At 44.6% G+C, this 14,367-nt stretch overlaps 1 protein-coding gene across 1 annotated transcript in view; it reads right to left on the reverse strand.

Moving 5' to 3' along the window:
• Positions 1-14,367, reverse strand: part of TSNAXIP1 (translin associated factor X interacting protein 1) — a 61,286-nt gene that overhangs the window by 4,071 nt on the left and 42,848 nt on the right. The window contains exons 11-15 of the mRNA XM_069965954.1: positions 8,504-8,632; positions 8,255-8,413; positions 7,886-7,995; positions 1,979-2,102; positions 360-463 (exon numbers count right to left, since the gene is read on the reverse strand). Of these exons, the coding sequence (XP_069822055.1) occupies positions 360-463; positions 1,979-2,102; positions 7,886-7,995; positions 8,255-8,413; positions 8,504-8,632 (626 nt within the window). The remainder of the gene's footprint in view (positions 1-359; positions 464-1,978; positions 2,103-7,885; positions 7,996-8,254; positions 8,414-8,503; positions 8,633-14,367) is intronic.

Here is a 14,367-nt window from a genome sequence, read left to right on the forward strand (position 1 = left end):
GTGCGTATGCAACATGGCGTCCTAAAGCCATTCCAGCAAAATCTATAGTAATTGCACTCATCGCCTTTGATCTCTGCTATGTGCTCAAAGTGCAGTATAGGGTCACATATAAGGGATACTGCCTTTCTCGGGAGAAGGTGCATATACTCCTTTGTTTCTTGTGAAAATTAGTAATTTTGAGGTAATGTACATATTAGAAAAAAGTTAAATTTAGTTTTGATGGCTTAGTGCTAAAATATTTACACAAACATCTGTGTGATCTAAATGCTCACTATACCCTAAGATGAGTTCTTTGAGAGGTGTGATTTCATTGGGGTCACTCAGCAGTTCCTACTAGGTTCTCTTTAATAAATGCTTACTTGTTTCTCAGTTTACTTCTCAGTTCATTTAGATACTGCTTTCTCTCAGCAGAAAACTGATTTCTGAGTATCACAATAAAATGACTAGGATTCCCTTCTTCATCCTATTTGGAAAAAAAACATGCATTTTATAACACACAAAGTACAGAATATGTAAAATATTATAACACTCAGCTACCACCTCTTTCCATATCAGGAACTGTCCAAAGCTGTAATCCATATAGAAAACCTCTCCTACTTTGGACAGTTCCTGACATGGACAGAGGTAGCAGCAGAGAGCACTATGTTAGACTGGAAAGAAAACACCACTTCCTGCAGGACACACAGCAGCTGATAAGTACTTGAAGGCTTGAGTTTTGAAATCCAAGTAATTTACAAATCTATGTTTCACTTTCAGATATTGATATTTTTACTTAAGTTCAAAGCAGTTTACAAATCTTAGTCTGGCTACTTCCCATCACAGTTCTCCTAATTGTGTAGGTGAAAAGGCATGTTGCCCAGCACCTCAAAGGAAATCTGTCAGCTTTATATTATGCTGAAAGCTTAAATATAAGCTTAGCCCATAAAAATAGGGCTAAGCTACAACATGGAAGCCTACTCCCTCTCTGCCTTAAGTCATTAATGCACAGAGCTAAGTTCTGGAAGCTAAGCCCTGTCCATGAATTATGCAGGGAAGGAAGGAGGGGAGGAGGCATGCATGCTTTGGATTGTCTCAGCATGATACAGAGCTGACATTCCCCTCTCACGACGTAGAACGTAACTGTACGTCCTGGGTCAGGTAGGGGAGTTAAGGGTGGCGTGCTGCTGTTAGTAGCCCAGGACTGTGTCTGACAGCTGCATTTAAATAACTATTTCCCTGGATCCATGGTGGTCTAGTGGGAGGATTGCAATGCAATCAGGGAGGGGCGATCCGTTTAAGTTATCTGTCCGGGCCTAAGGGGCAGTTCACACTAAGCAAACACAGCGTAATTTCGCGGCGGAATCCTGCCACGCTCAGTGTACTGCTTTGAGCGAATGGGAGAGCGTGTGCTCGTCCGCTTCCTCTCCGCCCAAAGAACTAACATTTTATCTCTCTGAGCGGAAAGCGGCGGCAGCGGACAAGCGCGCACCCTCTCATTCACTTACAACAGCAGACTGAGCACAGCAGAATTAATTACGCCATGTTTGCTCAGTGTGAACTGGCCCTAAGTGTTGGAATACTTCTTTATGTCCTGCAGCAAGTGGTGGTCTCTTTTCAGTCTGACACTGCTGACATGACAGGAACTGTCCAGAGCAGGAGAGGTTTTTTATAGGGATTTGCTGCTTCTCTGGACAGTTACTGTCTCTGATAGGGGTGGCAGCAGAGAGCACTGTGTCAGACTCAAAAGAAAACACCACTTCCTGCAGGTCATACAGCAGCTGATAAGCATGGGAAGACTTGAGATTTTTGAATAGAAGTAAATTACAAATGTATATAACTTTCTGATACCAGTTGATCCGAAAGAAAAAGATTTTTGCCGGACAACCCCTTTAACAGACTTACCTGAGATGCTGGATATTCTGTTTCTTATGTTTAAATATGTAGCAATAGCGACAGTAAAAACTAATGAGAGAGGACTATAGTAAAGACTGAGATTTACCTCACTAAATAAAGACTTGTAATGGATGTTTTCATCGTCTGGCTTCTGCTGGGAATCTGCACTGTCCACAAGTTCCTGAATTTCATCTGAACTTTTTGATGGAAAGGCTTTTCTCAGTAGGAGTCTATGGAAAAGAAATAAAAGTATAAAGCTCACATAGAAAATGTCCTGCAACATCAGAAAAATACCATAGTGAGAAGGTAGGGCTACTGATTACAAAGCAGAGCAGAGGCCCTATGGGGCCCAGTGTAACTGTGATTTTGTAGGTTGGGAGAGCTAACCTAACATGATTTATTTTCATGACTAGAATCCTTATAGCCACTTATGAAGCCTTGACTTTCAGAGACCATCACTTTTCTCTGGTGAGGAGGCAGAAGGGAAAGTCAGGCACTCAGCTTGTTATTAACCCCTTAGGGACTGAGCCTATTTTGGCCTTTATGACCAGGCTCATTTTTCAAAATCTTACCTGTCTCACTTTATGCGCTTATGCCTCAGTGATGCTTTAACATGTGCTAGCGATTCTGAGATTGTTTTTTCGTCACATATGGTACTTTATGTAAGTGGCAAAATTTGGTCACTGTCTTGTGTTATTTTCAGGGCAGATTTTTCTCAAGAACTTTCTGAGTGCCAGGTGCGTTTGCAGTGTCAGCAGAATAGACCCCCCCCCCCCCAAAAAAAAGTCACCCTATTTTGGAAAGTACACCCCTCAAAGAATAAATCTAGTGGTGTGGTAAGCATTTTGACCCCACAGGTATTAGAGGAAAGTATTTAAAACTAGACAGTAAAAATTTAATCGAGTTTAAAATCTGTAACGCAGGTTCTCCTGAGTACAGTGGTACCCTATATGTGGGCATAAATCACTGTATGGGCACACAGCGGGGCTCAGAAGAAAAGTAGCACCAATTAGCATTTTCATTGCAGATTTTTCAGAAGTTTCTGAGCGCCAGGTGTGTTTACAGCGCTCCTGTAGTGTCAGCAGAATAGAACCCCCCCCCCCCCACAAAAAAAAAGTCACCCCATTTCTGAGCGCCAGGTGTGTCTACAGCGCTCCTGTAGTGTCAGCAGAATAGAAACACCCCCCCCCCCAAAAAAAAAGTCACCCCATTTTGGAAAGTACACCCCTCAAAGAATACATCTTGGGGTGTGGTGAGCATTTTGACCCCACAGGTGTAAGAGGAAAATATTCAAAACTAGACTGTAAAAATGAAAAAAATCCAATTTTTCCAATAATATATTTGTTTAGTTTGAAATTTCTTAGTTTCACGAGGAACAAGGAAGTAAACTCACCCTAAAATCTGTAACGCAGGTTCTCCTGAGTACAATAGAACCCCATGTGTGGGCATAAACCACTGTATGGGCACACAGCGGGGCTCAGAAGGAAAGGAGCGCCAATTAGCATTTCAAGTTCAGATTTTACTGAAGAAGTTTCTGAGCGCCAGGTGCATTTGCAGTGCCCCTGTAGTGTCAGCAGAAAAGAACCCCCCCCAAAAGTCACCCCATTTTGAAAAGTACACACCTCAAAGAATACATCTTGGGGTGTGGTGAGCATTTTGACCCCACAGGTATTAGAGGAAAGTATTCAAGACCGTAAAAAATGAAAAAATGTAATTTTTCCAATAATATGTTTGTTTAGTTTGAAATTTCTCAATTTCACTAGGAGCAGGGGAGAAAACGCCAAAAAAAAAACAAATTTGTAACAGAGGTTCTCCTCAGTACAACGGTACCCCATATGTGGGCATAAACCACTGTATGGGGACACAGCAGGGCTCAAAAGGGAAGGAGTGTCATTTTGGTTACAGGCAATCTGTGGGTGTTACTGGCTATCTGGGGTGGTTATGGGTAATCTAGGGGTGGTGACGGGCAATCTGGGGTGGTTGCGAGTAATCTGGGGGGTACAGGCAATCTGGGGTGGTTACGGGCAGTCTGGGGTGCTTACGGGCAGTCTGGAAATCTGGGCTGGTTACGGGCAATCTGGGGTGGTTACAGGCAATTTTGGGTGGTTACAGGCAGTCTGTGGCCATCTGGGGTGGTTACGCGCAATCTAGGTGTGTTTACTGGCTATCTGGGGTGGTCACAGGCACTCTAGGGCTGTTCACTGGCTATCTGGGGTGGTCACAGGCAATCTGGGGGTGTTCACTGGCTATCTAGGGTGGTGACGGGCAATCTGGGGTGGTGACAGGTAATTTGAGGGGTTACAGGTAAACTGGAGTGGTTATGAGTAATCCGGGGTGGTTGCAGGTAAATCGGGGCACTTGACTTTGGTGACGGGATAAAAAGTGTCGACAGCGTTTGGAACAAGCGATCAGCAGTATATAGTATATACCACTGATCGCTTGTACCGGGACCACACAGAGTGGTCCCCGATCATTGCCCCATGCGCTTTGCCACCTCTGGTGGTGAAGAGAATGGGGCTTTGATCATTTTTAGGAATCCATCACTGTGAACATAGTCTGTTCACAGTGATGGCGGCGGCCATCTTGGATCAGATGGCCACCCAGGGAGGGGAGGGTCAGTGACTGGGTCACTAGGGTTAATCCTGGGGACAGGGGGCGGGACATGTTTTCATCTCCTCTCACCGTGGATTCACGTTGAGAAGAGGTGAAAGTGTTCAGCTGCGCCGGCAATGCCAGTTACTGGTGGCCACCGTTATACTGGTAATAATGGCAATCGCCGGTGCGGGGACCGGCTGGGACTGACCCCACACTCTGCCCCAACCTCTCAGCTACCTCCAGTAGCTGAGAGGAGGGGGCTGTGGGTCTTACCGGCGCCACTTCACTGTTCTGCGCTGTAAAAGGCTGATGTCGGCGGTCACTAATAACATAATACATGTATTCTCTGGGTCACTACGGTTACGGTGATACCAAATTTGTGTCGTTTTTTTTTTTTTTTTTTTTAACTATTACCACTTGGGCGCAATAGAAACTATCTTCCTATCAAAAACCCACAAAAACTGTTGCCACATTGCAAGATCCATAGCGTTCTCATCTTTTGCGCGACAGAGATGGTTTTGGGCTTATTTTTTGCGGGAAGATCTGTAGTTTTTATTAATAGCAAGTTTTACATGTATATGATTTTTGATCTCTTTTATGACATATTTTCTGAAGCAGATTGATAAAATACAGCTATTCTGGTACAGTTTTTTTTTTTTTTTTTTTTTTTTTACAGCGGGTGCAATATAATTATTGATATAGTTTTATAGATTGGATTGTTACGGACATGGCGATACCAAATATGTATAGGATTTGTGTTTTTGATCTGTTTTATGTAACATTTTATTATGTATAGGGAATGTAATGCATTCTTATTATGGGGGAGGGGTGTTTTGTGTTTGTTGCACTTTTTTTTTTTACTTTTACACTACACTAGTGTAAATACTTTGATCACTTATACAATACACTGCACTACTTCTGTAGTGCAGTGTATTGTATTATGCATCATGCATGGCCATGCCTGTCAGCATGAGGCATCTCCATGGTGAGCTCAGGGGCCTTCATTAGGCCCCCAGGATCACCATGGAGACATCGGGGGACCAGACTGCGATGTCATGATTTGACAGCGGCATTTAACGGGTTATACTACCCGGAGCGGAGGAGTCTCTGCTCCGGGTAGTTTCAGGGGGGGTCAGCTGTCACACTGACAGCTGATCCCCCGCTCTGCGGCCGCAGGGGGGTGGCAGTTTATTCCGATGCATCCGCCGTTAAAAGGCGTATGCATAAGAATAAAGCCCATTAGTGGCCGTCGTGAAAAGGCCACTAAGGGGTTAAAGGAGAAGTTTGGTCAAAAGAATTTTTTTATGTTAGATTAGTTAGGGAAAGTTAGACAAATTCCTAATATACATTAATTAATTGGGAAATGCACATTTACTGCTATTTCCCTTAATTTAGTAGATCACGGAAACTTCAAATTCTCAGAAATACCGTGACGTCACGAACCAGGGTGTAATTCCAATGGAGTGTCCAGCAGGGGGCGCTCTATATACATATCTATAGAAGTCAATGATTACCATTGACTTCTATAAATAGTACCCCCCCGCTGCTGGACTGCTTGGAATCAATGGCTGTCTATGGAACACGTGAGTCTGCACACTGTACTACTCCCCTATCATCTGCTCATAGTATGAGCAGATGATGGGGGAGTAGTACCAGGGCCATCCCCAATCCGCACCCCGCTGTCACCACATATGTCCTGGTACTACTTCCCCATCATCTGCTCATACTATGAGCAGATGATGGGGAAGTAGTACCAGGGCTATCCCCATCAGCGCCGCCTCTGCTCGTCCGGCGGGTCCACTGCTGTAATTGAGACCCCGGTCTCTGGCCTACTTCCCCCTAAGACTGGGGCCTCAGTTACAGCAGCGGACCCACCAGACGAGCATGGGCAGCATCGGCGGCGGTGACGGGGTCCGCCACTGTAATTGAGGCCCCAGTCTCAGGGGTGAAGTAGGCCTGAGATTTATCAGACACGCCGGCAGAACAGGGGCGGCGGTGATGGGGTTAGCCCTGGTACTACTTCCCCATCATCTGCTCATAGCAGATGATGGGGAAGTAGTACCAGGGCATATGTGGCGGGGGGGGGGGGATTGGGGATGGACCTGGTACTACTCCCCATCATCTGCTCATACTATGAGCAGATGATGGGGGAGTAGTACAGTGTGCAGACTCACCTGCTCCATAGACAGCAGGTCCAGCAGGGGCGCACTATATATAAAAGTCAATGGTACTCATTGACTTCTATATATAGTGCACCCCCTGCTGGACACTCCATTGGAATTACACCCTGGTTTGTGACATCACAGTATTTCTGAGAATTTTAAGTCTCCGTGATCTAATTTAAGGGAAATAACAGTAAATGTGCATTTCCCATAATTAATGTATATTAGGAATTTGTCTAACTTTCCCTAACTAATAACATAAAAAAGCGCTTTTGGCCGGAGTTGTCCTTTAAGCCTGACTGGGAGAAGGAAGAATTTAGCCAGTATGACCTGAAGCGGCCAAAACTACTTCCCGATGACTACATGACAGACCACAGTAGTTCTTTTACTAAATGTATTGCATGGAAAGCATCCACATAGTGCCAGAATATTGTACAGCAGACCTATCACGTACTGTTGTCCGTTTGTAGGCCACAAGGGACCTGACAGATTCCCTTAGGTATGGCTGCATTTAAATTTAAGGTTCTGCGCAACTCTGAATTCTGTAGTGATTAGATCTAGATACTAGGGGTGGCACGGAGCAGTTGAGAAATAGAGAAAAAAGTACTCAATATATTTATATGCTCTTTGAAGTTTGCATTTTACTTCCATTGTTAAAATATTGCAGTCCGAGGAGGCAATTGTTTTATATGTATAGTTGGCTTTGATCTGGCCTGCCTATGAATGTACAAAACAATATTGCCACAAAATTTAAACCACCATATGAAAGAGATAATTTTTTAATTATAACAAAAAAGACTACTTATCCATAGAAATATCCGTACAAACCAAACAGCATCTGGCAATAATCTAATGTATTTAGCATACCACATAAATGTTCTGTATCTGCCAACAAATATGTGATGATACAGTGGTTTGTATTTCAACAAAATTTTATACATTCACCAAGATTCATGCACCATCCCTTAAAGTGCAATCCCTGGCAAATGTCTAGATGGTTGTATGTCACTGGGCTGTACAGCTATTGGCTGAAGCTGTATTTCACACATTTCCTGCTTTGTCCATGCCCTTTCTGCCTACCCCAGCACATAATACCAGTTATAGGGCTGTCCGCTCTGTTTTCGCATGTACAGAGGGCAGACAGAAGCATTTCATGTTATTGTTATTACATATTTCCTGTACAGGTGTCCTTTTTTTGTTTTTACATCACTTGGTTTACTAGGTATTATTTAGAATTATTATGAAGTATTATGTACCTGAACTGCTCCCGTGTCAGTGAACCAGCATTTGAGCTGTCAGCCATGGTAAGTTCCTTCAGAAGGTTTTTATGCACATGAAACAAGGCATAATACAAATCTTCATCCATCTGTAAAACAGACTTTTTATGTTAGCCTGAATACCATAACCACAAAAGATCTCATAGTCTGCAGGTAATTCTTTAGAAATACTGTATATAATCATAAGCAAGATGATCACGTACTATCATTTCAAGGTATGCCTATAATAACACCTGACTTACAAAACATATCATTTTCTGATTATACAACTCTTTTAGGTTCTAAACAGTATCACCCGGAACCAAAGATTAGGAAAGCTAGTCATATATTTCTAAAAGTTCTACTCACCTGACCCATAAGGACTTTGTAAAATGAATGGATTTGCTCATTTATCAACTGAACCCGACAGGTGTGGTGCAAGGTATATGACCACTCAAATGAAGCTTCGCCAAACTTCTTCTGTAGATAGTTTATCATAAACTCAGGCAGAGATGACTGTCTACCCTTCTACGGTAATAACAAGGTGGGTAAATAGATATTAGCATGGGTTCACACAGGTGCAAGAAAAGTGCAATACAATATGCAATGTAATCTTACCTGCTGATCGATAGAAAATTTCTCTTTCCAAATTTCCTTTATCATACTGTACACTTCTTTTAGTTTTAATCTCAAATTCTTGACTGGTCTTTCATGACGCAGATGAAAGGGAACATTATTTCCAACTCCCTAGAATGAATGAATTGTTTTTGTTTGTTGTATTGTTTCCCACCCTCTAAAACATTTTAAGCTACCATATATACAGATATATATATTTAATAAAACTGTTTATTTAACTTCCGAAATTATGGCATAAGCCATGTTTGCTCTACAATATAGGATCATTTAACCCTTTGATGACCAAGTCCAAAATGACCCAGTGGACCGCACTCCCCTTTTCTATCTACAGGGCCATGTAAGGGCTTGTTTTTTGCTGGAGTATTTGTACTTTCTAATGGCGTCTTTCATTCTACCATAACATGTATGATGGAACTAGAGCTGGGCGATATGGCCAAAAAATAAAATCTCGATTTTTTTAAAATTTTGGACGATTCTCGATTTAAATCTCGATTTTTTTTTCCTTTTTGCTAAATAAACAGAATAGTTTTGTCCTTGCAGCATCAGATACTATTTTAATGACATTTGAGACAACTGTATTGCTTCTCACTGTAACAGTGCTCCCCTGTAGTAGACAAGCCCCCTTTGTGCCATTCTGGGCCCCCATATAGTATAGGAGATCTTCTTTGTGTGTTTAGTAGTGGAGGTATAGTGGATAAGGGGTGTAGTAGTAGTAGTACAGGTAAAGATGAGGGGTGTAGTAGTACAGGTACAGATGAGGGCTGTAGTAGTACAGGTATAGATGAGGGGTGTGGTAGTACAGGTATAGATGAGGGGTGTGGTAGTACAGGTAAAGAAGAGGGGTGTAGTAGTACAGGTATAGATGAGGGGTGTAGTAGTAGTACAGGTATAGATGAGGGGTGTAGTAGTAGTACAGGTATAGATGAGGGGTGTAGTAGTAGTACAGGTATAGATGAGGGGTGTAGTAGTAGTACAGGTATAGATGAGGGGTGTAGTAGTAGTACAGGTATAGATGAGGGGTGTGGTAGTACAGGTATAGATGAGGGGTGTGGTAGTACAGGTATAGATGAGGGGTGTGGTAGTACAGGTATAGATGAGGGGTGTGGTAGTACAGGTACAGATGAGGGCTGTAGTAGTACAGGTATAGATGGGCAGCTAGGGGGGGATGGAGGGCGACTGGGGGTGACGGAGGGCGACTGGGGGTGACGGAGGGCGACTGGGGGTGACGGAGGGCGACTGAAGGAGGAGTGGGGGTGATGGAGGGCGACTGGGGGTGACTGAAGGAGGAGTGGGGGTGATGGAGGGCGACTGGGGGTGACTGAAGGAGGAGTGGGGGTGATGGAGGGCGACTGAAGGAGGAGTGGGGGTGATGGAGGGCGACTGGGGGTGACTGAAGGGGGACTGGGGGTGATGGAGGGCGACTGGGGGTGATGGAGGGGGACTGGGGGTGACTGAAGGGGGACTGGGGGTGATGGAGGGCGACTGGGGGTGATGGAGGGGGACTGGGGGTGATGGAGGGGGACTGGGGGTGATGGAGGGGGACTGGGGGTGATGGAGGGGGACTGGGGGTGACTGAAGGGGGACTGGGGGTGATGGAGGGCGACTGGGGGTGACTGAAGGGGGACTGGGGGTGATGGAGGGCGACTGGGGGTGACTGAAGGGGGACTGGGGGTGATGGAGGGCGACTGGGGGTGATGGAGGGGGACTGGGGGTGATGGAGGGCGACTGGGGGTGATGGAGGGGGACTGGGGGTGATGGAGGGGGACTGGGGGTGATGGAGGGGGACTGGGGGTGACTGAAGGGGGACTGGGGGTGATGGAGGGCGACTGGGGGTGACTGAAGGGGGACTGGGGGTGATGGAGGGCGACTGGGGGTGACTGAAGGGGGACTGGGGGTGATGGAGGGCGACTGGGGGAGATGGAGGGCGACTGGGGGTGACTGAAGGGGGACTGGGGGTGATGGAGGGCGACTGGGGGAGATGGAGGGGGGCTGGGGCAGCTGGGAATGATTGGAAAAAGGAGTACACATAGCCCTCCTCCCCTCACCCCGGCCACACATGCAGGTCCCGGTCTCTGCAGGAGGCTGCAGGGACTGTAGTGGTGATAGCGTCGCTGCCATTACTGGAGCTGTACAGCGGGATCAGGGGTGAAGATCCTGCTGTACAGCTCCAGTAATGGCAGCGACGCTATCACCACTACAGTCCCTGCAGCCTCCTGCAGAGACCGGGACCTGCATGTGTGGCCGGTAGGGGAACGGAACGCTATGTGTACAGCTGGGGAAGGTCGGTCGCGGCTCTGGGGGACTGCCGACCGACCTGCACCTTGCCACACTTCCCGCCCGCCCGGCACCTCCACGCAGCGCCGCCCCCTCACTTCCCGCCGGCCGTAACCTGCACCTCATGCCCGGCCGGCACCTCCACGCAGTGCTGCCCGCCCTCCATCTCCCGCCCGGCACCTGCACCTCCCGTCCGCCCGCCCGACTGACTCTCCGCGCTTCTCTGCCCTTCTGTGCCCGCAATGATTTTTTGTGAAAATCGAATTTACGATTTTCACAAAAAATCAAATCGATTCTAACCTTCTGGGCGAATTAATCGAATTAATTCGATTAATCGCCCAGCCCTAGATGGAACCCCAAAATTATTATTTATGAAGATATAAATTGGTGAAAACGTAAACAAGAATGCAATATGGTAAAGTTTGGTGGGTTCCTGTGTCTATGTAATGCATTATATGGTAAAAGCAACATGATACCACTATTCTATAGGTCAGCCTGAACACGACCACATGCAGGTTTACACGTATTTTCTAATGTTATATATTTTTTATTAATGAAATCCTTTTTTTTTTTTTCTTTTCGTTTTGCAATTATTTATTAATAAATATATAGAAAAGAATACCAGCGCTGCCTATCAGAACCCTGGGAAAGTGAAGCTGCGTACTTGGAAATACGGCAATCTGCACGCCGTGGATAAAAACAATGTGTGATCATAAATAATTACCTTTCCGCGCTATGCTGGTGTGGTTACATGCAATAGATATAGTAGCAGTGTATTATATTACCCACTCTGGAAATGGACCACCGTGCTCAAATCGCTAACTAACCTGTTGCTGAATATGATCGGTGATCATTCGCATCGGGATAGTGAACTGGCCGATGCTGTATCCAATGAGGGTCCTGTGCGTATGTTATCTACGGCATCCACCTCGGAGTCCAACAGTTTGGAGAGTAAGTTGGTAAAAAACACTTGATTCTACTTGTCCCGTAATTGAACAATATGAGAAGATTTTTCTTTGGCAGATGGCGTGCTCCGGCCGGTAGCGTGCACACTCTGTCTGTGGTAGGATTCAGTCACTGATAGACTGCGTGACGTCACAGCAGTTGCAACGGATCCTGTTGAGGTCCAGAAGGCTACTGCACTTCTACGCGTTTCAAGAGTCACGGCTCTCTTTGTCAAGAAGGCCGTGACAAAGAGAGCCTTAACTCTTGAAACGTGTAGAAGTGCAGTAGCCTTCTGGACCTCAACAGGATCCGTTGCAACTGCTGTGACATCACGCAGTCTATCAGTGACTGAATCCTACCACAGACCACAGAGTGTGCATGCTACCGGCCGGAGCACGCCATCTGCCAAAGAAAAATCTTCTCATATTGTTCTTTTACGGGACAAGTAGAATCAAGTGTTTTTTACCAACTTACTCTCCAAACTGTTGGACTCCGAAGTGGATGCCGTAGATAACATATGCACAGGACCCTCATTGGATACAGCATCGGCCAGTTCACTATCCCGACGCGAATGATCACCGCTCATATTCAGCAACAGGTTAGTTAGCGATTTGAGCACGGTGGTCCATTTCCAGAGTGGGTAATATAATACACTGCTACTATATCTATTGCATGTAACCACACCAGCATAGCGCGGAAAGGTAATTATTTATAATCACACATTATTTATTAATAAAATGGACCTATTGTGACGCTTATAACTGTTTTATTTTTTCATCTACAGGGCTGAATGGGAAGTAATTTTTTCATGATCTCTAGTTTTTATTAATGCCATATTTGTGAAGATCGGACGTTTTGATCACTTTTTATTAATTTTTTTTTTTATATACACTACCGTTCAAAAGTTTGGGGTCACATTGAAATGTCCTTATTTTTTAAGGAAAAGCACTGTACTTTTCAATGAAGATAACTTTAAACTAGTCCTAACTTTAAAAAAAATACACTCTATACATTGCTAATGTGGTAAATGACTATTCTAGCTGCAAATGTCTGGTTTTTGGTGCAATATCTACATAGGTGTATAGAGGCCCATTTCCAGCAACTATCACTCCAGTGTTCTAATGGTACAATGTGTTTGCTCATTGGCTCAGAAGGCTAATTGATGATTAGAAAATCCTTGTGCAATCATGTTCACACATCTGAAAACAGTCTAGCTCGTTAGAGAAGCTACAAAACTGACCTTCCTTTGACCAGATTGTGTTTCTGGAGCATCACATTTGTGGGGTCAATTAAACGCTCAAAATGGCCAGAAAAAGAGAACTTTCATCTAAAAATCGACAGTCTATTCTTGTTCTTAGAAATGAAGGCTATTCCATGCGAGAAATTGCTAAGAAATTGAAGATTTCCTACAACGGTGTGTACTACTCCCTTCAGAGGACAGCACAAACAGGCTCTAACCAGAGTAGAAAAAGAAGTGGGAGGCCGCGTTGCACAACTAAGCAAGAAGATAAGCACATTAGAGTCTTTAGTTTGAGAAACAGACGCCTCACAGGTCCCCAACTGGCATCTTCATTAAATAGTACCCGCAAAACACCTGTGTCAACATCTACAGTGAAGAGGCGGCTGCGGGATTTTGGCCTTCAGGGCAGAGTGGCAAAGAAAAAGCCATATCTGAGACTGGCCAATAAAAGATTAAGATGGGCAAAAGAACACAGACATTGGACAGAGGAAGACTGGAAAAAAGTGTTGTGGACGGATGAATCCAAGTTTGAGGTGTTTGGATCACAAAGAAGAACGTTTGTGAGACGCAGAAAAAATGAAAAGATGCTGGAAGAATGCCTGACACCATCTGTTAAGCATGGTGGAGGTAATGTGATGGTCTGGGGTTGCTTTGGTGCTGGTAAGGTGGGAGATTTGTACAGGGTAAAAGGGATTCTGATTAAGGAAGGCTATCACTCAAACACACCTCCAAATTGTGCAAGAACTATTTACAGCAGAAGCAGGCAGCTGGTATTCTATTGGTAATGGAGTGGCCAGCGCAGTCACCAGATCTGAACCCCATTGAGCTGTTGTGGGAGCAGCTTGACCGTATGGTACGCTAGAAGTGCCCAACCAACCAATCCAACTTGTGGGAGCTGCTTCTAGAAGCGTGGGGTGCAATTTCTCCAGTTTACCTCAACAGATTAATAGCTAGAATGCCAAAGGTGTGCAATGCTGTAATTGCTGCAAAAGGAGGATTCTTTGACGAAAGCAAAGTTTGATGTAAAAACAATGTTATTTCAAATACAAATCGTTATTTCTAATTTTGTCAGTGTTTTGACTCTATTTTCTATTCATTTCACAACGTATGGTGGTGAAGAAGTGTGACTTTTAATGGAAAAAACAAAATTGTTTGGGTGACCCCAAACTTTTGAACAGTAGTGTGTGTATATATATATATATATATATATAATGTATAAAAAAAAAAAACTGTAATCCTGGCACTTTTTTCCCCTCTGGGACGCCCAGGTTTGTCTGGGGACAGACTTGGTCTTCTAGGGGTTAAAGCCAATGGGCCGTCAGGTACACAACCTTTTTTTTTTTTTTTTTTTTTTTTTTTTATGCGAGCTGATTGCCGCCAGTGCAGA

Source organism: Dendropsophus ebraccatus, chromosome 4, assembly GCF_027789765.1.
Source record: "Dendropsophus ebraccatus isolate aDenEbr1 chromosome 4, aDenEbr1.pat, whole genome shotgun sequence".
In the NCBI taxonomy this organism is placed as follows: Eukaryota; Metazoa; Chordata; class Amphibia; order Anura; family Hylidae; genus Dendropsophus; species Dendropsophus ebraccatus.